At 41.0% G+C, this 25,681-nt stretch overlaps 1 protein-coding gene across 2 annotated transcripts in view; it reads right to left on the bottom strand.

Annotated features, from left to right (window-relative positions):
• GMDS (GDP-mannose 4,6-dehydratase) overlaps positions 1–25,681 on the bottom strand; it is a 422,539-nt gene that overhangs the window by 64,425 nt on the left and 332,433 nt on the right. For both annotated transcript variants that reach the window (XM_044424558.1, XM_044424560.1), the window contains exon 9: positions 24,724–24,820. In XM_044424558.1, coding sequence (XP_044280493.1) covers positions 24,724–24,820 — 97 coding nt within the window. The remainder of the gene's footprint in view (positions 1–24,723; positions 24,821–25,681) is intronic.

Below are 25,681 nucleotides of genomic sequence, written 5' to 3'. Positions count from 1 at the left end.
TGAGGCTAGACAAAAGGCGCTGCAATGGGAAGGGTTTATTCAGGAAACCTGGAGTACATGAAAATGTTCATATACACAGAAACTCTGCTCAAGGTACGTTTGGATCCTGCCCCCAGAATTAAAAAGACGTGAATCTAAATCATTTCCTAAGGAATGTATAACTTCTGCAAACTGTTGATAATGCCAAGAATATCACTCAATATCTCAGTGAATACCGGGCGAAATTACAATACAAGGACGATAAATGAAACTGCACTCATTTACACATCCTAAGGTTCCAAATCTCTTGGGAATTATTCCCTTTATCGCCTTTCAGCTACATCTATTTACACATTGCTAATCACATATAGCTAATTCAATTTCATACTGATGACTGACAAATAGTCAACCAACCTGAAATTTAAGTCAAACAGGCTTTGCTAAAAAGCTTCTTACACACACACACTAAGTTCTTACACACACACAAACTTGAAAAAAAAAGTCAGAAAAAAGTGACAATTGATCCTGAGAACAATATTTGTTTCTTAAAGACAGACGTGATGTTATATATGTTAACATTTCCAAGTTTTGTAGGGTGTGAGGGGGATTCCTTAAAACTGACGCATCCATTCCCTTGGGCACTGTCAAATTCTAAATTGGACTAGAATGCTGATATGGCTCCTTCCTGTACAGAGGCAGTCGAAAAGCAGAAGAGTCTCCCTTTGCCAAGAAAGCCTGTTTTCTCAGCAAGAAATGAGATGTTTTGAAACTGCTTCTGCCCCAGATAATGTCTGATATATGCACTTCTGCACAGACAACATCAATTAGCATTTCCATGAGAGATCATTTATTATTTTGCAGTAAGGAGCTAGTTATGATAATGGTAGCAAAAAAAGGTTCTTAGAAAATCTCAGACTGAACTAGGCAAGATCATCCTCAATCAGGCAGGAAATTCAGCATGGCACACTAAAATAAGATTGACACCCTCAACACACAATTATCTGGAGTAAGTGCTTCATTGTTATTTCCTAAAAATTCTGACAAGATTCAAAGTGCTCCATTTTATTGTACTACAAACCTCCCCCTCCCAGTAACTCTCTTAACAGGAAAAAAATATAGGCAAAGAGAAAGAAACCACACATGAGCACACAAATAGACTGACAAAAGTCCCCTTGCAAAATGTGATGCACTGATGAACTTTACTGTCTTGGTCTATAACATACTTGTGAGTTTTTGAGGTCACCAGGCTAAATTTCCATATGGAACAAGAAAGGGCAAGGCACAAAATTACTCTTACCCTGCCAATGACATCAACTTGATGGAAGCACTGTCTCTGTGAAAAAGTTAATTAGCCTCCACAATAATTTAGTTTGAAAACCCCACTAGGAAGGATTATCAATTGTGTTGAATTACATCTGCTGGCTTTTACACTTCAGATTATTATCCACCAAAGATTTATTTCCTAATGCTTTTGGAATCTAGCCCACATATGCAAAGACAATTTGAAATGTTAACTTAGATGCTTCTACAAAAGTATTCTATGTACATGTGCAAATAAATTTCTTTGTAACAATATTTACATTCACTGATCTCACAACTGGAAATGTGGTCTAGTAACTAGTACAAGCTGAAATGATTACAAAAACCTCCACTTCCAGTGCATTTCTCCATGTCTTAATAAATATTGGCTGAGTTGTGAGAAAGGCATGTGCCATATCGTGCCATATTCTCTAAATATCAATTTGGTTCTGTGAAGTACTCATAGCTTGCACTGGGTGCTTTTAAAACAAACAACATGGATGAGCTTGGGGCAATGCTGAAATACTGCAAGAAAGAAGCAAAGCAAGTCCCTCCCCTCCCCCTCTCAAGCTTTCTATATAAATTGGGCATCTGGGGGCTCAGCCATTCATCTGAAAATTTCCATGCTCATGGAAGAGAGAGGCTTGTAAGCTTCTAAGACTATTGGTTCCATTTTCCTCAATCTCTCTCTCTCTCTCTCTCTCTCTCTCTCTCTCTCTCTCTCTCTCTCTCTCTCTGTGACTCACATTCAAATAGTTAACATTATTAATAGAGCCAGTGTGATTTAGTGGCTAAGACTGCAGGACTCAGGGGATCTGGGTTCTAATGTCCACTCAGTCATGGAGCTCATTGGGTGACTTTGGGCCAAGCACAGACTTCCAACCCAACCTACCTCACAGTTGTCAGGATAAGATAGAGAGGAGGAGAAATATGTAAGACACCTTAAGCTTCATGGAAAGAAAAAAAGGCAGGATACACATCTGGAACTCAATTGGCAATCTGAAGCTATAATTATGTTTACCTGAGAGGCAAGTCTATTCAGCATACCTATTTAGGAAGTGTAATAATGTGCACTCATTGATTCCACTGTTAAAGTGCACAGTATTAATATTTCTGTGAAAACATGTATCCAACCTGAAATTATAAAATGATCTAAACACGATGCCGCAATAAAGTAACAAAAATAATGAGGTACAAAAATGAACAGTACTAAATCATGTCATATATTTGTTTCTGGTTAGAAGTAAAAAATTTTGCTATCTCCATGCCAAAATATTTAAAAGGTCTGTGGAGTGTAAGACAAAGCGAGATTGTGGTGAGGTCTTCTGGCAATTGGTAGTTTTGGAAGCCTACCTTTGGAAACTTATGACTGTGGAAAAGCTAATATAGAAATTGCCAGGCTTAATTTGAACTATGGCAAAGCTCAGAAAGTTGTTTCTGCAATGTCAAGAGTCAGAACATGTGAAACAAAAATAACAAAGCTGGCTTTGCACATATGTTGTGTGCCCTTCCTTCCCCAGTTAGTCTTCACACAGCAGGGATTAGTGTTGGAAGCTAATATCTGCAACAGGGATGCACCACTGATTAGAAGGGGCACATTCCCCCTTCAAACTTCATTTCCTGCACTGATCACACCATCCTGGCTATTTTACAGATGGCCCATGAGTTGACACTTAGCATTCCAAAAAGTCTAAAGGTTTTGATAGACAAGATGTTTAGAAAAGATTGGAAATAGGGTTTCTTTAGTTGTGATGCTCAATCCCTGGCCATAATAGAATATTAACAGTATGCCAGCATGGTACCATGGTTAAGATCATGTTTGTGTAGATACTGTATGTGTATATACGAGAGCCAGGCTAGTGTAGCAGTTAAGAGCATGGGTTTGGGTCTCAGGCAGTCTGGGTTCTAGTCCCTGCTCAGCCATTGAGCCAACTGTGTAACTTTCGGCGAGTCATGGACATTCAACCCAACCTACCTCACAGGGTTGTTGTTTGGAGATAAGGTTGCGAGGAGGGAGAGAATGATGTAAGCTGCTTTGAGTTCTTTAAAAGAAAAAAGGTGTAATATAAATCTAATAATAAAATAGAAATCCTTATCTGCACAGAAATTATTTCATTGTTTGTTATTGTCTTCTGCATTTGATTTAAACTGTTTTACGCAATCATTTCTAGGAGCTCTGGTTAAGGAGTAGCTAATACATTATATAATTAAATAAAATAAAATGCTCCCTACTGTGCCTATAAACCACACATGCAAAGAAGCTTCTTTGGAAGCATGATTAACTGCAAAAGAAGTCCTGGAAAATCACAAAGCATATCACTGGAAACAAACACTTTGCATGGCATTTGTATGCATGACAGGAAGTACGACATAGACCAAAAACTCTGAACTTTGGCATTGTAAGTGAACATGGAAAACCAGCTTCAGTCTACATGCATATTTCACACTATTTTATCTATGCATACATACTGCATGGCTTATATATTAAACACACAACACTCATTGAGGATATACGTTTACAGTTTTGGATCATTAATTAAGAGTTTTACACAACCTACAAACTACTAATGCAAAGAAAGAAGGGTTTAGCTTCCAGAACAGCCTTCCTATTGAGCCACATATGACTGGAAACTATGCAAAAGAAACACAGTTCAACCCCTTTAATGTGGCATCCAGGGAGTTTCCAGGCAAGAAGATGAGTTCCCTGAGACAGAAGACACCTTGTTTCTGAGCCAGCGAATTGTAGCACATGAATTTCCTCTGATTATGTGCACTCATGAAAGTTTGCAGACAGGGATCTCTGCAAAGGACAAATGGGAATCCACCCTCATGACTAGTTTTCCATTCTTTCCATTTCCAGTCAAAGCGATGTTATGAGTGTGCAAAAGTTTTTAATTCATTTATTTATATTTTAAGGAAGGTTATCTGGGCAGATTACCAAATTATATTTGCTATTCAGATGTGGAGGGAAGATGGGGGACTCCACTAGTTTCTTCACTTGTAAGCTGTAATACTAAAAGCTGAGTAAGCTCCCTCACTTCAAGAATCAGTAACAAGACATTTGTAAGAATGGTTCCAGGCTTTCAACTACTTAGATGAAAAACTCACTGAAAACATCCTTGTGATCTAATGTGTAAAGCATTCCACTTTCCTAGATAGGAAGAGGTAAGATAAGAAAGTTAAAAACGTAAGGGCACCATTCCTCAATCTTTCTTTCTTGCATGTGGCATTTAAGCCATATAAGGAACACAACTTATTACCTCATTTCCTCTTTAAAAACCATGATAAACATGCTTTAAAACATGCAATAAAAAATTTATTGTTTTTATTTGCTCTGTTCCTTAGTGGTAGGTATCCTGCACTAACTGAAGAGGAGGAAAATAATAATGCATTCTGCTGAATTGCCATTCTAGATGCAGTTTAAAGTATTTAATTTATTTTACTTGCCAGACTCGGCAGCTCAAATATATTTAGGGGTTGATGGACAAACTAGAATAGCAAAAGAAATTATTAGTCTTGTTTCCACTGCATAATGGTCAAGCTTTCTAGTGTTTCTTAGTCCTCTTAAATGGAAAAAGTAGATTTTTAAAAACCATCTATCCACAGCTGATGTGGATGGCCTTAGCTAATTCTTTTTATATTACCTAAAAATTTTAAGTCAGTGTTTGGATCCTCACTGGAGGCTTTCAGAGAATTTCTGAGTGTCACTACCTTTAACATAAATAGAAAGAATTTACTCCTTTTGCTGAATAAATTAATATTTTACTATTTTCAAAAGAATAGATGGCAGTTCATCTTTTCCTGCCTGTAACTGGGTTTTTATGAGTTCCTTATCAAAAAGTTATTTTGTGCCTTTGCTCTTTTCTGTACTAGCAGAAACAGCAAATACAGTAAATTGGATGAGTATTAGAAATAATAGTATTAGAAATAATTTGCTGCATCAGACCATATACATCCAATGGTAACCAGCAAGATGCTCCTTGCAAATATGATGCAACTATGGTGGTGGCTGGACAACCCTAAATGAAATGGACCATCTTGATCCTGAAGCCTCAGTTCAGAATGAAGACTGCCTTTGTTGCCCCGTGGGATGACCTCTGCCAGGAGACAGACAGGAGGAGTGTGACCCTGTTGGTTCTACTGGATCTATCAGTGATTTGAGATACCATTGACCATGGTATCCTTCTGGACAGGCTGGCTGGGCTGGGAGTTGAAGCACTACTTTGCATTGGTTCTGTTCCGACTTGACCAGCCGAGTCCAGAAGGCGGTGCTCGGAGATTACTGTTCTGTGCCATGGCATCTATGCCATGGAGTTCTGCTGGGTTCTATTTTATCCCCCATGCTTTTAAACATTTACAAGCTTAACCCAGATAAGACGGAGATACTGTTAGTGGGGAGTCCGTCTGTTCAGATGGCCAACATCTTGCCAGTCCTGGATGGGGACACTCTTCCACTAAAGGACAGGGTTTGCAGCTTGGGGGTGCTTCTGGACCCTGAATTATCCCTGGAATTCAGTGGCTAGGAGCTCATGCTGATATACCAGCTGTAGCCATATCTGGACAGACAGGACCTGGCAACAGTTATCAATGCACTGGTAACCTCTCATCTGAATTACTGCAAGATACTCTACATGGGGTCTCCCTTGAAGATGGTCCAGAAACCTCAATTGGTCCAGAATAAGGCTGTTAGGCTGCTGAGAACTGACTGATATGATCATAGAACGCTAGTCCTTTCCCATCTCCACTGGTTGCCAAGTGAAATCCAGGCCCAATTCACAGAGCAATACTAGTATTTAAAACCCTGAATGGAGCCAGGGTCTCTAAAGGAATGCCTTTTCCCATATGTGTCTACCCAGCCCCTTAGATCATCACCAGAGGTCTTTCTCAAGGAGTCCCCTCCTCAGGAAATGAGGAGAGCAACTACAGGGAGAAGGGCCTTCTTAGCAAAAGCACCTCAACTCTGGAATAAGTTCCCCAGAGAGATTCGCCTGGAGCCTTCTCTTTATTCTTTCCAATGCCAGGCAAATATGTTTTTAATTCACCCAATATTGCAATTGTTACGACAGTTTTAATATGTTTTAATGTTTTTGTTGTGAGCTGCCCCGAGGCTTTGTTGCAATGGGGGCAGCATAGAAATGTTTTAAATAAATAAATAAATAAATAAATAAAATAGTTTTACATATCATTTCACATCTTGGTATTGTGCCCTTTATTGTCTCTGTTGACAAAAGACCTGTGGTTTGGTGAAGTTTTATACTGGCACTTGGTGGAATTGGAAATAGAGGCATACTGGCAAGGTTGCCCATCAACAATTAACATCATCTGCTTTCTGGGACTGTCCCCAAGTGTATGCCAACTGGATTTAAACAAAGAGTGGGAGATACTGCAACTGCTATCCAAATTATGTATTTTTATTTTTTATTATTCCTTTTCATATTTCCCTATTCTATTTTTGCAATAAAATATAGAGCTCAAGTAAAGTAAAAGGGCAACTGAAGTCTGGACAATCAACTTTGGATTTGTGTGCACAAATGTCACCTGGTGACAGTCTTCCCAACTATAATGAGATGACCTGTATTTCAATTTAAGTTATAATAATTTATATATTTAAAACATTTGCATGCAACCTATTGCACCATAGCATCTCTAGGAGGCTCATAATCAATTTGCATCTCTTTAAATAAGTTAGCGTATCTACTTTTATATAAATCCATATCAAGTGCTGTCCTCTTTTTGTTGATATGGCTACTGTTGATTCAACAACAGTATCTCTGTGCAAGGAAGCCTTACTCATTTCTACACATCGCAACTAATTAATTATAAACCTATTTCTATTATTATTATTTTGTCCAATCCTGTTAAAAACCTTCTGACCCAGCAATAATGAATTCCCTAGCTTAATTAGAAGTTGCTTGAAAGAATGCTTTTTTAGTTGACATGAATATATTGCTGAATGATTTAACCGGAGGATCTAAGTTTTATGATTGTATGTGTAAGAGAGAAACAGACTAGTTTCTCTTTATTCACTCCCTCATGCTGCTTTTTAGAATATGCAACAGTTGCACTGAGGATACTGAAAGATAACAATATTGGAATAATGCAGGAAACCACATGACGTATGATCTCCTTCCCTCAATGCTCTCTTTCCTTGCAGACCAACTTGGATAGGCAGAGCTTGCCAATGAGGAAAGGAAGCAGCCAAGGAAGGCACTGCAATTTTATGTGATTGGCCTTTTGCTTCCAAATGGCCCAGTTGCATCAGAAATCTAGCAACTGTACAAAATGACCACATGGTGGGGAAAGCTGGTAATGTTTAGAGTGGTCTCTCATAAGTTATTTTCCAGAAAACCATGCTGACTACATGCAAAATCTGATTTATGTGAATAAATTATCTAGAATCATTTGTATTCCCTTCCCCTTGCCTTGTTCATGTCTTTACCAGGGCTTCCTTCAAAGCCTCTGGAAGGATGCTGGATGTCACTTTCTGCACCAACAGCTTGGGTTCAGTTGTGCTGCTTGACAAATTTGCTTGGTTTTTATGGATCAATTAAATACTTTCTTATAATATATGGTTTTCCTTTTAAACCAAGCCTGAATGGATACTGTAGGCTGAATACACCATTCAATCACAGAAATGCTGTAAGAACTTGATTATGGAGTGGAAAGGAAACTAAACCTAAAGATGTTGTTCTGCTTGTGTCACAATTTGTTCAAACCTGTGTACAAGCAGAAGCAAGAGAGCACTTTAGAAGCACCACAGGAACTCTTAAGCATTTGCAAAAGAGTGCTAGTGGCTATGAGTCAGCTAATATAAACCAAGAGTTTTTAGGGGAGCGGAATCCCTCACCATACCTTAGCAGAACAATCTTGTGTAACCTTTTTCACCCTACTGTGTAAAGGATAAAAGGCTGTGCTAACCACACGGGATTAGCACTGCAGGAAGAATGTTTAGGGTGAAGAATGAATGTCACAACATGCACTCAACAGTGACACAAAATAGTATCAAGAGGGCTTGGCAGGCTCTGTTGCATAGTTACCTACATACCACACAGAACAAACCTGGTCACATCACTCACCTGAGGTTTTGTTAATTCCTCACATTTCCTCTGCTAACAATGTGATCATCACAATCAATGTTCTAATCCTACCCAAACACATGGAAACGGAGTCTAAGATCAAGAGAAATACTGGCAGAAAATGTAAGGATTTAAAGATTGTATCTAAAGATGGACGCACACACCCGCACAGACAAGCAAATTTAAATCAGAGGGTTTTTTGCTAGGCTCAAGAGATATGTCTCAAAGTATTCTTCAGGAAACTTAAAATGTAGAAGGCCTTATTTTGAGAGCCAGTCTGAAAAAAATAAAATGACTTAACTTCTAGGCATTCCAAATGATGATCTCTTAATAGAAAGAATGTTAACCAGAATGCTATGCTACTCAAACAGTGAAATATACCAGGGAATGCTAACTTAGTAGAAAAATAAAGAGCTTTTTTAGAAGAAGCTGTTGATCAACTGTTACTCCACTTAATACATGGATTTTTTGTTGCAGAACTGAGATCTAAGTACTACATGAGAAGCGTTTACTTGCCTGCTTTTCCACTATGCAAGCCCTAACAAAATAGTGCAAATACAAAAGAGAGAACCTCAGTTCTTCTGCTTTTACAATAAAATGGCATGTTTTCCCTGCTCTACAAAAAACCCCATCACAAGTGGTAGTCAAAGACAAAAGTGAAACTAGGGGGTTGCGATATCATCCAAAGAGCCTGTAAACAACTGTGAAAAGAGAACCATGAGTGTGCAATGAATGCTACGTGTAGGTAAGCCTATGGAGAACTTGCTGCTCGGAAGGGAGTTGTTTAACCTTCTTTCATGCACCAGCTTGTCCTCCACAGCTGCTAGTGGGGCCCAGGCCCTAACTTTCCAGCACTGTCAAATTATGTTCGCCCACAAGGTTTGGCCCAAAACCTTGCCAGAGATTAAAAAGGTGGCCTCTCCCACTGGCATCCTAAACTGCCCTTCCCAGATGGCTGACAGAAGTTGACTGGACTGGCAGCTGAATTACTTCAACACTGATGATGGTGCAGCATCCTTCACTTCACCTGAGGGCAGCAAGGCAAATTGAGGGTGCCGGCCAGGCCACACAGAGCGGTCTTCCATCAAAAGGGAATGGCCAGGGGGCTGTGACTGCAGTTCTCCCACAACATGCATGTCTGCTGCTTGAGATTACAGCAGCCATGTTTGCATGAACAGCTCCCACAGCAATTCAGTTTCTGTGCTGCCCACTCCATCATTGCCATGAAACCTGATAGCCCTTGTGAACAAAATCCCCATCCTCTGCCTATAGACTGCAGCAGCCTCCTCCTGACTGGTCTGATGTGGTCCTGAGGTAGGACCTGCTTCTCCCTCCTGTGAATACCTGCATCTCTGCAGTGCCTCCCAGATGCTCAAGAGTTTTATTAAATGAAAATGAAGCAGTTTTGCTGAGATTCTCCTTTCCCCTCTATGTATTTTCATACTATCCCCCAGTTTCCAAAAGTAAACACAGAGGTGGACACATCTGGCTCATGGGAATAAAGGAAGCAATGAGGTATCCGCTGCTGAGATGATGGAAGACTAGAAGTGGTCATTTCCATGGCTGCTCTTGACAGAAGACTTGATGGTGTTTCCATACTAGGGATAGTGAGGAATCCACCTGAGGATGGGAATCTGCCAGATTCCCTAGGCTCAGCTTCTTGGACTGCGGTCTGCCCTGCACTGGTGCTCATGCCCAGTGTTGTGGGGCACTCAGGAATCAAGCCCCTTGTGCTGTTCAAGCAGGGTCCCTCTTCCATGCCACCTGTAGCAGCGTTTGTGCTGCTGCACCTGATACAGAAGGGGGGGTGCTGCCAGCAGTTGCATGAGGCTTGCCAGGAATGGAACCCCCTATGACCACTGCAAAAGCCGCACCCATCATGCACGATCTGTAGTTGCCTTTATGCTGGTACACCTGATGCAAAAAAGGCTGTCAGTTGCAAAACTGTTGGTCTCCAAGCATTCATGGACTTCTTGATTTGCAAGACATGGCTGAGCATGAGAGGAAGTTTGAGAGTATTAGAGGGAGGAATCCTGCTAGGGTTCATCCCAACGCAATGCCATACCCACATTGGTAAAATGGTGATCCTGGATATGGACCAGAAGAGAAGCCATGGTGAACCCTGGAAACCTTAGAACATTAGTTTTCTTTCCATGGTTTCAGAAAACAAATCCTACCAAGTAGGAACTCCAGAACTGGGTCTGGATGGCAGAACAGACATTCACCACTAAGATTTCACCATAGCTCCTTGTGCCATGGAAACCACCCTGCCTTGCTCTTTCCTTTACTCTAAGTCCAGCTCTGTTGGAACAGCTTTCAGTGTGTATAGTGGGCTGGTGAAATTCAGTGGTGGGGGGCAAATACCAGTGTGGTGTAGTGGTTAAGAGCATGGGACTGGGTCTCAGAGGACCTGGGTTCTAGTCCCCGCTCGGCCATGGAGCCAACTGGGTGACTTTGGGCCAGTCACAGACTCTCAGCCCAACCTACCTCACAGGTGGTTGTTGTGGGGATAAGATGGAGGAGGAGAATGATGTAAGCTGCCTTGAGCCCTTTGTAGGAAAAAGGCAGAAAAATACGGCCAGCTCCCACCTGCAAGCCATTTGCTCATGACCCCACAAACCTGGAAGTGGCTTTCCTTAGGAATGCAGTGGAGGAAGACCAGGTAAGCTGCCTTGGGTTCCTCTCAAGAAGAAAAAAGGTGGAATACAAATGGAATGAAATAAAAGCAGTAATACTAGTCAAGTCAGGCATTGCGTTGTTTGCCATTACTTTATCTCTCTCTTCCTCACTGATTAACATCTTGGCTGCTGTGCCTCCCTTCTCCTCAGAGCAGCATGTTACAGGGAAGCCCTGCTTGTCAACAGGCCCGTCAACAAGTCATTTACCCCAGAGAAAACTCAATGCAGTCAGCACAGCTGCTCCAGAATAGGCCGCTTGCAGCCTGGTTTGTTTTATGTATTCAAGAGCACTTATACCGGCCCTTTTCAATGCAAGCACAATGCTCCAGTGGTGCATGCATGCATATGGCAAGATACAGAGCTGAAACAGCTTAAATCTCAGCAATTCCCCTGCAAGAGCTGAGAAGTTTGCTAAACAGAATGCCTTTCATGTATAGACATTTAAAAATTGTGTAAGAGAAGAATAGCTCTGAGAGGCCCAATCTTTGAATAGCGCATTTTAAATATATAAAAATCATTTAGAAATCAAAGCATTTTCTTTTAGAAAATATGTATTAAAACTTAAGCTAAAATGTAGAATGAAATTTTATACAGGCAGACCCCAAGTTACAAATGAGTTCCATTCCTGAGAATCATGTAGCTGTCATCATTCTCAAAGACAATATTCTGAAATAACTTTTGAATTATATTACATAGAGTGAAAAAGCTGTGAATGTTGTCACTGGGAGAAAAGGAGGGACATGGCGTGTTTGCCTTTGCAATTATACCCCAATAGTGCACCATCTGATTGTTGCATAATTTCTGATAGTCATTCTAGTCACTGTGAACCCTTTAGCCAAAATGCCATGTGTTGAGAGACTTTACGTGGGTTACTGCTTACAAAAATAATACAGAGCCTACATGGTTCCTAGGGCTGACACAGAACAATTAAATAATGGCAAACCGAGGCACAGTAATCTCAGTCAAATTGTAGGACTGATTAACTGAACCCAGTCTGTGTCTTTGCTGAGAAGCCTCCTGCTTCAAAAGTTGAGTTGGGAAGGGATGGGATTGTGGCCATTTGGCTTACTGCTAGAAAATCATTTCATACAAGCAAGCAAACCAACAAACATTCCACACAAACAAGCAAGGTGAACAAATGATGCAATCATCTGAAACAAGTCAGTAAAAAGCAAAACTGTATGCAAAAATTACTCTGAATAAGCAAATCATCTTAAAAAGTACAAAATAGACAGGTACGTAGCTGTGTTGCTTATTAGAATAATTCAAGTGGGGCAGTGTTTTTACCAGGGCCAGCTAAAATGTCACTAAATAATTATCAGCCTAGTGCTCACTAGACAAATCAGTCGTTCCTAATGAACATATTACACAGCTAGGAATTTTAGGTGATTGAAAAGCATTCTTTTCAGCAAAGCCAAATCAACTAGTCATCAGTCAAATTTGGGCTAGAAACGTCACAGACTCATGCATGCCCAATAACCACCATTACTTGTCTTTCAAATCCTATACCTATATAGAAAAATAGCTATAATTAATTGATTACACTACACACAAGACCACTTTTTTAATCACCCAGAGAACTTATGCTATAAGATGCCTATAGCTTAGAAACGTGTCTATTTGAAAAAAAAAAAGTCCTGCACTTCCTAGCTGTCATTAACTAAAATGAAAAAGGTCCAGGCCTGGGCAGTGTGTATGGGCCAGGACCCTGTTGGGTCTGCTGTTAACTTGCCCTAGGAATGAGTAATGAAAACAAAAGACCATGCTGGGCAGATGACAGGCCTTCTCCCACTGCTTCATTGTAAATAAAGGTGCCATTTCTTCTCTACCTTTTCCCATTTACAGATAGTTTAAAAGAGTTAATAAGTACCAACAGTTTTCCTGATATAAGGAGAATGCAACAATTGTACGGCAAACAAGACACTATGTTCATAGGGAATGGCAATTTTCATTTAGATCTGAGGAAGTAAGTGTATACCTTTTTGAGGCTAAAAGCTGTCAGATTGAAGGGATCAGATAGCAGATTTAGTGGGACTGGCTGATGTTCTCAGGAAGATCAATGAATACGTGGAGTTCACAGATGACACATGGCTGGTTTTAAAAGCTCAGGAATGACAGGAATGGGGATGAGAAGTAAAGGGAGTGGGAGGGAGGGTCAGCAGTGCGAGTAGCTGGAAAAATGGGGAGGTGAAGTAGAATGACACGAAGAGCAACAACTGGTTAACTGTACAGCAGAACAGTTCTAGCAGTGGTATCTTCCAGTATTGTATGTCAATGGGGTAAATCAGAAAAGTAGAAACTGATCTAAGAGAAAAGTTATGAAGTGCATTCTGCACATGTAAGGAAGAACTATTACAACAGAAATCAAGTCTTTTGGTAACAAGGAAGGGTCAAAGACTGTCAGGAGTCGCCACTTTCCTGACCAGTGAGAAGTCTGGGGGCATTACTACAGAATTTAATTCATTCTTTGAAAGGAAGAGTATTAGAGACTTATATTGACATGATTGTATTTATTCCATTAATAAATATGCAAGCAGAACATATTTGGAGAAATATACTCCCACAGCAGGCTGCAAAACCATGGAATCAGCATCGTATTACCAAAGGAAGCAACTGCCTGTAGTCTAATAAGCATTGGCCTTCCCCAGCCTTGAGTCCTGCTTGACTCCATTTCAGAAGCCCGGCTCTACATAGAACCATAGAATCATAGAAGAGTTGGAAGGGCCATGAAGGCCATCAAGTCCAACCCCCTGGTGTTGCAGGTCACTACGTTGCACCACCCCACTAAGATGGCTGTCCAGGTTCTTTTTTAATGTCTCCAGTGTGGGAGCGCCCACCACCTCTCTAGACAGTTGGTTCCACTGTTGTATTGCTCAGACCCTGAGGGAGCTTTTCCTGATGTCCAGCCTGATCTGGGTTACTGCAATTTGAATTGATTATTCCGTGTCCTGCATTCTGGCATTAGCAAGAAGAGATCTTGACCTTCTTCTTTGTGACAGCCTTTGAGGTACTTATAGAGGGATATCATGTCCCCCCTCAGTTTTCTCTTCTCAAGGCTGAACCTGCCCAGTTCCCTCAGTCTCTCCTCACAGGGCAGTGTTTCCAAACCCTGGGTCATTTTTGCCACCCTCTGCTGGACCCTTTCTAATTGGCCTGCATCTTTCTTAAATCTTGGTGCCCAGAACTGAACACAGTATTCCAGGTGAGGTCTGACTAGTGCGGAGTCTAGCTGCATTACATTGTTGGCTATGTTTAGCCTATTGTTCACAATTACTCCAAGATCATTTTCTTGTTCAGTTCTGTTAAGCCATGTATTCCCCATCTCGTATTGGTGCCTTTGGTTTCTTTTTCCTAGGTGGAGGACTTGACACTTGTCCAAGAAAGACATGTTAAGCTCTTCCTTCCCAGTTCAAACTGCAACACTACCATGCCACTAGCTGAAGGGTGGTGCAGTGGCACCTTGGCTCACAAACTTAATCTGTTTCACGATTCTGGTCGTGACCCAAATTGGTCGTGAGCCAAGTCAAATTTCTCCATAAGGTTCAATGTAAATAAGGTTCTGTAACTATTTTTTTTACTCACAAAAATTGGAAGCAAAGTGACAAAGAAAAACAAAGATTGCGGCCATCTCCCCCACCCCCGAACACGATCACAGCTATCTCCCTCCCGAAGCACAATCTCAGCCATCTCCCCCTCCACCCCCCGAGCACGACTGCGATCGTGCCCGTGCAGGAAAGACGGGTGCGATCGCGATTGCCACCCAATGTGGAGTTCACGACCTGAGGCAATTCTTTAAAAAAATTCTGTTCACGACCTGATTTGGTCATGAACTGAGGCATTTGTGAGCCGAGGTACCACTGTAGCTTTCAAAGGCTGAAAAAAATGTATTTCCAATTTATAAGCTCCCATTCAGGGATCATATTAACAAAATTCAAGGCTATTTATCTGAGAATCACCTGCTGAAAGGTCCAGAAGCTTCAAAGTCTGCACTTTCACTTAGAATTTCATGGACTTCAGAGAACTATCTAATAATTTGCATATAGTGCAAACAGAAGGTTTTCTGAGGTCACTGTTCTTTTTCAAATGTTTGTTTCTTGATTTTGTGTATGTATTTTCAAACAACCATCAATTTCTTTGATCTGATACAGTGCATGGAAAAGTCAGAGGCAAGCAGAGATGGTTGTATACAAAGGCCTTGTTGTATGTTTTAAAGGCAAAGTACTTGGCAAAGGCCTAGCTTAGACCAAGCACCTGAAGAGGTCCTGTATCCTGATACTTTCATCAATTTCTAAAAGCATTGCTTCACTGTTAATCCAGACAATCCCAAAGCAGATATCATTAATATTAATAACCTTTAATTCTTGCATTTAGGAGTTCTGTTGCATTGCTTATAGCAATAGTTACGCTAAAAACCTCTATTTTTTAAGTTTCTCAAAACAGCAGGTTATCTAGAATTGATAGATTTCAGTGCCATCCCATAATGTTCGGGCAACTCAGAGAACATCAAATGGGAGTTGAAGGCAAGAATAGTTGTTTCCTATCGAAAGAGGCCTGAACTGTCACATGTTTTACAAATATAAATAATTTCCCTTCAGAATAGACATGTTGATTATGATGCTTGAAAAAAACCAGGACAGTTTTAAATTGACTAGATAGTTACCCAGGCTGAAGGTTGATGTTGAGTCTAAAGTAAGCAATGATATAAATATTTTGGCTAACATGGTGATTCAGTTCAGAAAGACAATAAAGGTAATAATTTACTAAAGTAGTGATTTTCAGATGTTGACATAAACTTTTGGTTTGAAAAAGGAAAGTATAACAAGATTTTTAAAAATAATAGATAAGAAAGTTCCATCAGAAGACTGAGATAATGAATGAAATGTTAGCAGTTATGGCCAAAACTACAACCCTGAATGTTATTCTCCTTTATAATGTGAGGTACAAAGTGGCAAAAACATGAACTTTTAAGTAACAAACAATTTTTCTTATACAGCTGTTTGAACAATGTTGAGATTCACAGTCACTCATGTAGGAAATAGAGTATAAATATGCAAAAAAATAAGAGGGGAAGAACTGGGATTTTGTGATCAGTTTCATTATATTTTGAAGAGTCATAACTCTTCAGAGTAGGAACACCACAAATGCCTTGGACTGGAGGAGAGCTGACTTTGGGAGAATATGATATGCCCCAATGAGTTTTTACTGGAATCTTGTGAAGTCTGGGAAATGTAGAACTGAATATTAAAAATAATTTCCCCCCCAAAAGAGGCTAAAAACTCAATGCTTATTTTGGTGACGTTCATAGAAGAAAAAGGGCAACTAAGGCCAAGTGTGGTTAAGTAGGGATGTAAGAGATTAATGTAAACTATAAAAAGGCAGATTTTTTAAAGCCCTACTAATATATAAGGAAGCAGGCAAATAGAAACTGATGGATATTAATATGGAGACTCATATATGAGACCCATAAGCCAGGAAAACACAATTAAAATGTTTTTATAATTAAAATGAGGGAAAGTGCTATTGAACTGTCATAAATATCCTGACAAGCCATTTCCATACAAAATAAGAAGAAAAAAGGTAAAATCTGGGGGCAGGCAATATAAAAAAGAGCTGGGGCAGGCCAACTGGTTAAGGATAATGATAAATGCTTCTTTGCAACAAGGAGTGATTCCTTCTTGTCTAAAATAAATGGTGGCGAGTTCTTTAAAATAAACAAACAAATCTCCCTGAATTCTACCACACTGGATAATTTCCAACTAGTCTCCAATAGCCTATTCTCAGGCATGTTGTTGTAATGCGTGGTAGCATCTCAGCTCCAGGGGGCTCTAGATTAGGTGCAGTGCCTAGATCCAATTAACAGGCTTCAGATTTGGTTATGTGTCCCTTAGTGATTTTTGGTGCCACCAACCATGGCATCATTGGAGGGGTTTTTCTGGAATGGGAATTAAAGGCACTATTCTAAAGTGACTCTGAACCTTCTTAGAGGAGCAATTTCAGAATTCCACAGAAAGCATGGCATAAGCATAGGCCAACTGACAGAGCACCTCCCTTGACATGACCCTACTCGTACATTACATTAATCTTCTAAGACCTTGCTCCAGGTTCCTTCTCCAAGAAAGTATCTGAAGACAGTCACAAAGTAGAAGGCCTTATCAGCGGTGGCTCCCTACTTGATCTCCCCAACAAGGTGCCAAAATTGTTATCTTGTTGCTCCAGATTAAATCTCCCTCTTCTTCTCAAGTCCAGGTTAAGCCTCCCTCTTCCTTCAGGAATTTGACAGCATATTTCTGAGGTCCTGAATTTTCATTCATGTATGTATTTATGTATGTATTTCAAAATTAATATGCCACCCACTAATCCTAGAGGAATCTATGCAACTTATAGCTAGGAATCAATATTACAGATATTAAAAACCTCTAAAAACAGTAAAACCCCTTATATAAAACTGGGACAATATAACAGTAGGCCGTTAAAATTGTATCAGGTGAGCAGGACAACAACAACAGATGAACAAGTCTGTTTGAATCAGTTATTAAAACAATCATTAAAACATCTGGAGAAATGTTTTTGCCTTTTTCTCATTATCGATTGATTAACACTGTTTAAATATTTGTGTCCCTGGGTGTGTTGGTCATTTCTATTTTTGTATTTAAATGATTTTCATATTGTAATTTATTTAAAGTTTTTAGTATTTGTAAATCGCCCAGAGAGCTTTGGCTATTGAGCTGTACAGTAATGTAACACAGAAATGGAATGAACTGTACCCATTCCATGAAATGGTCTTAGTGACACATGTTTCAGTACATCCTACCTGAACCTTGTACAGGGCTGCCTTTGAACAGTTTGGAAACTTGGATCACAATGCTGCAGCCAAGCAGCTGATTGGAGCAGGTACAGGGAATACATGATTTCCAAGTTACGACAGCTTCGCTGGCTACCAGCCTGTTTCTGGGCACATGACCTACATCATTTTACATTTAGCTTTGGCTCAGGTGATGTGAAAGGCCACAGTCTCCCATATAAGCCTGCCTGGTTTAAAGAAATTAGGGGGAGGCTCTTTTCTCAGGGACAAGTCTGACAGTGATCCAATGATTGCTGGTGGCCTTTCAAGGCTCTGGTACCCACTGCCAAAGAAGACTAAGTTGGGTCTCTCTCTGCTGTTCTTTGGACTGCTAGCAAAGACATTTTAATTCAGGCAGTTATTATCATGTAAACCGGCTTGCTACTAAAGGAGGTCTTAATGGGTTGAATGCTGTGTATTTGTTTTCGTGTTCTTAATAATGTTTTATTTTATTTGTTCTTACGTTACATTTCAATTTTCTGTTTTAATCTTGATTCTATTGTTATCTACTCTTGAGTGCCATTTTTAGTGGAATGATAGGATATAAATTAATTGTAACAAGTATCTTGGTTGTTTAGAAAAGCAAGCTGGTCTGAGGAACTCACCTGATGCCTATCTTCGGTCATCTGGGCAGCGAGTAAAGGCCTTTTGGTTCTCCTAGACATCTTAAGAACTATTTTTAGTGATTTTGGATATTAGCATTCTTTTGTTGCTGTTTTTATGTGCTGTGTTTTTATTCTTTGTTGCTGGTTTTATCTTGGTTTTATGTGCTCTTTATATTCCTTGTTTCTACATTTGTATTGTACACTGCCCAGAGAATGTCAGTTATTGGACTATAGGAAAACTGTAATAAATAAATAAATTTCAAATGTACACATTGTGCAAATTATAATTTCTCATCGCTTACATAGTTTGTTCTTCTACTCGTTATGGAGAGGGACAGGGAATTACAGGGAGCTTTTTCAAGTCTATTTTTGCAACCCTAAGGAAAGTTGCTATTTTCAAAAGTGAAAAATGAGATTCTACATCCATTAGCGCATTCTGTGGAATCATTGCATATTACAGCCTTCTTAATGAGGCCTGTTCTTAATGATGCAACATGACTCCCTTGCTAGCATTTCTGTATGCAAACAGTCATTTAAACTGAGTGTCTATACATCATGATTTCTTTTCTCCATTGAGTCACAGTTTCCCTACATCATGATGTAATCTGTGGTCTGAACAGAAGGAAAGAACTAGGGACCATTTAGAGGAAGGGTGAGGCTAACAGAAACATTAAGGGAATATACAGAGAATCCCACTGGACTATTAGTGTGTAATAATATAGTAATAATAATAATCATAGTAACATGCTAAGCCAGCACCTCTCAGACCCAGGGACTGGTACCTGCACATCCTACTTTCTCCTCTTGTTAACTCTACTCGCCTTCTCAGTGCTCATCTCTATTCCACACTGCCTATCCCCTTTGCCTCCATGTTTCTGTTTCCATCTTTATTTTGTACTATTTGTTTTTCAAATTTCTACAAGACAGAATCTAGAATTCAGTATAGAGTGGACAGACTAAAAGTTGATGGGATCAAGGGGTGGAAAAGGAGCAGCAAACACTTGCAAAATGAGAACCCAAACTGAATCATATTTTTTAAAAGTCAGTTATCCTGGAGAAAATGCAGCTATTTCAAATCTGCCTGGGTAGAAATATACTGGTACTTTAACAAGTGTTTTGTTTTTGTTTTAGTTTGGTGAAAGGGAGTGCAAAGCCGCAGAAGTCCTTTGGAAATGGTGCAATGTTAACAGCAGTCTGAAAATCTGCATTTGCAAGGAGCTACTAGCTTCCTGCATCTTCTTAATGAACAGCATACCGGCTTGCAGAGAGGATGTAAGGAAGAGGTAGCCCTCTTTCCCTTTCTCTATGGATGCTTGCTTGCACTGGAGGAGTACTGCTGGATCAGCCAGCCAAACTGGTTTTTAAGGGATGTAGAGAAGACTTTGAATTTTGCAGGGACAAGAAGGAAACTGGGAAATTATTAAATACATTTCTATATAATCCAGTGTTCTCTGGATAGTTTATAACGATTATGAAACTGGAAATTCAGTACAATGTTGCACACAGTGTAACAATATTAACATACAACATATAAAAAGTAGAAGCAGACACACACAAACACACCCATACACACCCCTAACCATTTTAGCAATAAACAATAAAAACTCTGGGAAAAGAATTAAAAACTTATGTGGGGGCAAGTAGGCCAGGCTAACTTCAGATTAGATCCATTTGGCTTGCCTCCAAACTTCTGGGTAGTGCTGTAAAGGAACTGTGTGTGATAACATTAAAGTCTGTTCTTTCACACAGTTACCATTATGAAGTGGAAAGAGCATTCTGAAAAAAATCAGCCCCAAAATGTGTGTGAGGTGTTGGATATTGAAACTGACCTAATGAATCATCTTTTCCTCCTGTCATGGAAGGCACAGACTTAGAGAACACAACAGCCAGAATGCTAGACAAGTACTTCATTATCTCTCCTTAATAATAAGAAGAAAAGAACAGCAGAGGAAATTCCTGACTCCACTGAGACATGACTGATCTCAGTTCAGTGATTAAACCACATAATTATACCAACCTTGTTCTCCTCAAACCCAAACACTTAGTTTCTGATATCTTTAAAGGTATCCTCATCCTCATCCTCGTCGCTATACTGCGCAGTTAAGACAGGCTGCTTACTTGTAACTGTCTGTGGCTGAGTGGTCACCTATGCATCTGGGGCTTGCAGGCATGCATGGAGCCTGTTTGGGAAGAGTGCAAAGCTAATGAATTGGTATTCAACAGGAGCCCCCCACCCCCTGGAGCCACCCTGGTGTGAGGGAGGGGCTCCCACCTGGTCCTCAGTTCTGAAGTAATGAGACTGCCATTGTGCCCTTCTGTCCCTTGAGGGGACAACCTGGTGGGCAGGTTTGTGTGAATGACAGATGACCGCTAGAAGAACGACAGTTACAGAAGCAACTTGCCTTTCTTCTTCGTGGTCTCTGTGGGCAACTGGCGAGCGTACCTCCTGGAGGTTACCTGAGGAGTGAGGACAGGACAGCCCTGCCAAAGGCACAGTCAGTACTAGCCCAGATGTTGAGGCAGTAGCGCCATACAAAGGTCGATGTGTTTGACCATGTTGCAGCCCTGCGGAGGTCAGGCAGGGGACTTCCGCCTAAAGGGCCGTGGAGGTGGCTGTTACTCACGTGGAGTGAGTGTGGATCTGTCCAGAGGGCTGGTGCCCAGGGAGCTTGCAGGTGAGGGAGACTGTATTAACGACCCATTTTGCTAGTCTCTGGGAGGAGATAGGCAGTCTCTTGTTTGCACTGCCATAGGTGATGAAAAGCTGCTGTGAGCATCAGAAAGGTTAGTTCTAGACTTGTAAACAGGCAGGGCTCTCCGGATGTCAAGTGAGTGGAGTGCTATCTCATCAGGTCTGGCGGTGTTGCTGGTACCAGCAACATGCTGGCAATCCATGTCGGCCTGGGCATTTAAATCATTGGCCAGGTCCTGTGATTCCCTCGGGAGAGATCTACATAGGGAAGCAATCCTGTCCCACAGCATGAGGTGGTACCTGGCCATGGTGGCCTGGCACTTCTCCATCTTAAGGAACAGACATGGCGTCCCACTGTGTCTAGGCGGTGGCCCTCTTTATCGCCTGGCATAGAGCACTCCCTCCTGGATGACTCCACAATGATGGAATTGGGGCAACGGTGTCAGAACAGGAATGGTGTGTCCTGCTCCTGCACCAAGTACATATTCTCTAGTCTCTTAGGAGTCAGGACTATGGAAGTGGGGGATTTCCATTCTTGCAGTAATGATGTTCATCAGTGTTGCCAGGGCAGGTAGGGCCACTGGGCCTGTGGTCTCTGTATAACTTGCCTTGAACACTGGGTCCTTGACTCTGCTGGGTTCCTGCTGTGGGTTCATCCCTAGGCTGAGCACCATCTGCAGGACCTGGGTGGAGAACATTCTGAGGTCTTGACAGCAAGGGTGAATCCAGGGGATGGGGGCACTGCTGCATCTGACAAAGGCTCAGAAGGTTGGGCCAGACAGATGTACTTTAGGTCAGATGGATAGTCACTGGAGTCTGATGCTCAGGACAGGCTTGGAGACTGATGGGTCATGGACTGGTGCTGAGGACCAAAGTGGGTGGATTTATGCTGGTTCCTGGTGCCAATTTTTGGCCTAAATGAAGACAGTTTTGGTTTGGGCTGAGGGGCCTTGGTACAGACTGGGGCTCTGTTGGAGCAGGCTGGGCTCCATGAGCAAGCTGGGCTCCATGCTCTGGGTATCCGAAGTTGAGGAAGGTCCGGTGATCAGGGTAGAAGCCCCTGTTGTAGTCCCTCCTGTATGATGGCCTCGACCAGTTGGCTCTACCATCCAACTCAAGAAATGGGCGAGCGGGAGTAGAACCTGCACCCGTAAGGATCGTTTGGGATTTACAAAGAAGAGCCTTGGTGCCAAGGCAACCAAAGGTGCTTGCTGCATAGTGGAGTGGGGTCTCTTATCTTGTCAGTGCCACAGCCTCCTGCAAGTCTCTTGGCGTCAGTGAGGAGTAGTGGCCAGGAGCATGTCTAAGATATGTGGAGTGCTGGCAGAGGGTTTCTTGCTGTGGCACTTAAGTCTTAGAGAGCTTGGCACAATCTTTGGACTTTGCTGCATTGGCCATTTTAGAGGTCCTCACTTTTTCGCCATTTTCTTGGCCTTGGTGAGCTTTGACATTTGGTCCCTCAGGGGAACAGCTGAAGACGGTCATGGCGTTGCTGCAGAAGGCACAGAGAAAGTATATTGATGGTTGGTCCGCTGGATGAGGGAAGCCAGTCCCACAGAGGGCTCTGCCGCAGAGCTCTGCTTTCAGGCAGTTGGCTCTATGCTTTCTCATTCAGGTAGATGTCTGGCAGTGGTAGCAGGATTCCACCATGTGGCTCTCTCCCAGGCAGAAAAGCTAGAGGGAATGTCCATTGGTTGGCATGAGTTTGCTGCCACAGCTTGAACATTTTCTAAATGGAGCTCTGAGCACCATGTGGAGTCAGGAAGACAAGACAAAGCAGGGAAGGGAGAACATGAGATGTCAGGTGGTTGAAGAAAGCGGGCTAAAATACTAGTATAATGAAGATAATTTATATACACATAACCTTTAGAAGGAGAAAAGAGTGAAAATGAGTTTGAGAAGAATGGTTTTAGATGAAGAGGAGAGGATTCATGGAGAGAAGGCAAGTGAAATAGCTTCTACAAGAATGGGGAGGAACTTCTTGGTGCACCCATGATGGCGGTCGAAGAACTGAGGACAATGTGGGAGTCCCTCCCTCACATTAGGGTAAGCCCAGGGGAGCCACCCCCCCACCAAATGCCAATTAATTGGCTTTGGAAACTTCCCTAACAGGCTCTACACATGTGCAGAACCCAGATGTGTGATGCACAGAGAACATGAAAAAGAACCAAAGTATATGACAGCCACATGAAAAGACAAATTCTTCAAACAACAAAATACTGTTCTTGGGTGAACAAAGCTTCTGGGAACCCACCAGATTTTTAGGATAATTATTAATACTGCTTTTAGGGACTGGTAGTAATAGACTGTAAGTAAGGTAAAAGAACTGAAACAGGGGAACAAAAGGAGGACAACTGCAGTGGTACAAACAGTACAGTTTCTTTCCAGGAACTACACTGACTTGTTCCATTACAGTGGTGTTAGTTTCCAGGCTGTGTGAGCAAGCACTAATTTCCCATTGTGCTAGCAGATATTCCTGCTAGTCAACAGGTTTAGAACTGACAGGTTGACAGTACTGGACTGACCATGGATTATGCATATTTAATCAGGAAGTGTTTGCTCAATAGCTTCTTAACCCTGGCAAGCATAAGCATCTCAGTGAAGAAGTGGAACAGAATGATGGAATTGTAGAATTGAATGGAGCCTTGGAGAGCGTCTAGATGAACCCCCCGCTCAATGTAGGCTGACTCTGCACTGTAGGATGAAGCTATAGCATCCCTGAAAGATGGTTATCCAACCTCTTCTTGAGAATTGCCAGTAGGGAGAATTCACCATCTCTTGGGTCAATTTGTTGAATAGCTCTCACTGTTAGATCCCCTGCCCCCTCCCCCATCAGTCAAAATCCACTTCCTTGTGATTTCCACCCATTCTTTGGGAGCAACAGCGAACAAGTCTGCTCCATCTTCTGCATCACACCTTTTCAGCTATTTGAAATGGCTATCATGCATCCCATTTAGCTTCTGTCTTTCAGGTAGAACACACCGAGCTCATTCAATTAATTCTTCAAAGGATAGACTCCTCACTATCCTGGTTACTTGTCTCTATATATACTCCAGTTTGGCAATGTCTATCTTAAAATAGGGTGTCAAAAACTGAATGCAGTACTCCAAATATGGCCCAACTAATGCATAATAAAGCATTAAATATATATTATATTTCATATATAGATAGCATTAAGTGTGCTTTATTTATATCCATTATACCATTCTGGCTTTCACACAGACACATACAATATATATATATACACAAAAAGATTTAAAATAAAGAGTTAAATTGCAAATGCATCATTTTCATTGTTTCTACAGTCCACATCATCATTTTTGGTCAGAGCAAAACTGGGGTAAATAGAGAATCAAATATTCAATAAACCTGATTTCTGGGCATCACCTTGGTTTGCTTGCTTAGGAAAATATAAGAGCATATTTAGAAAGGCTGAAAGCTGGCAGCAAAGATGCAGTTAGTAGCTTTTATAAACAGCTGCCCAAACCCAGCAATTTGGTAACTGAATGACTGAATCATTCATTTGTAAAGGTGAACGAATGCCTATGCTTACCACTTCAGTCGGCCTGTAGTATTTATGATTAACTGTCACATGGATCTTGCCAGTTTCTTTGCATCGGCCTACTTCATTTTCATTCTTGCCTTCCCACCTGCAAAGACAACATTTAATCACTGCATAATGATTGACTGGTCTGATGACAGGAGACCTGGGCTTGCTGATTCTGAAGACGAGCTGGTGTTAATTCTCCCCGTGGGAAAGCTTACCTGTACCAGCAACAGGGGAAAGGGAGAAGTTTGACTGGTCTGGAAGCACAATGGTCTTTAAGGCTCACTTATGAGCTTTTGTGTACTAGAGTCCATTCTGTCAGATGCATGGAATGCTACTTTGGATTTGTATCTGTGCCTATAACAGCCAGTTTTGGACCTAAGAGGGCACCAGCCCATAAAAGTCCATGCCACAATTAATTGTTCAGCCTCTAAATATCTACAAGAATCTGTGGTTTTTACTACAACACACTGGCACAGCTATCTGTTTGGAACTCGTGCCTGAGTTTTAGGAACTAGGTACTAAACAGAATGGTAAAATAGAAAATATCACTGAGAGAGAACATGAATATCAAGTTATTTATTTATCATTAGATAGGACCTCTAAAATAATATGCTTTCAAAATTATTTTGTTCTCCCAGCCCCAAAAATGATAAAATCACAAGCAATCTCCTACCTGCTTTGTAATCTTTTGAAAAACAACACTTAGAGAGTCACTTTGAATATCAGAACCAAATCCAGGCATTTCATTTTTGATATTGATTTTTTCCTTCATAATATTTTGCCTATCTATTTTTAAACAAACTTTCCAACTTTTTAAGTATGTCTCTTTTGTTTTGCATTAATTATATTAACTAAATACTTTGTAAAAACCACATGCTAGGCTTTGTAAAGGGGAAAATTTGACAGTGTGTAGTAGAGCAGCATATGTTCTGTTTATGCTATCACTCTTACTTATAGCTTG

The sequence above is a fragment of the Varanus komodoensis genome, unplaced genomic scaffold, assembly GCF_004798865.1.
Source record: "Varanus komodoensis strain SLA01 unplaced genomic scaffold, ASM479886v1 scaffold14_3, whole genome shotgun sequence".
NCBI lineage: Eukaryota > Metazoa > Chordata > Lepidosauria > Squamata > Varanidae > Varanus > Varanus komodoensis.
The sequence above is the reverse complement of the archived record's forward strand: the minus strand, read 5'-3'. Positions and strand labels throughout refer to the sequence as shown.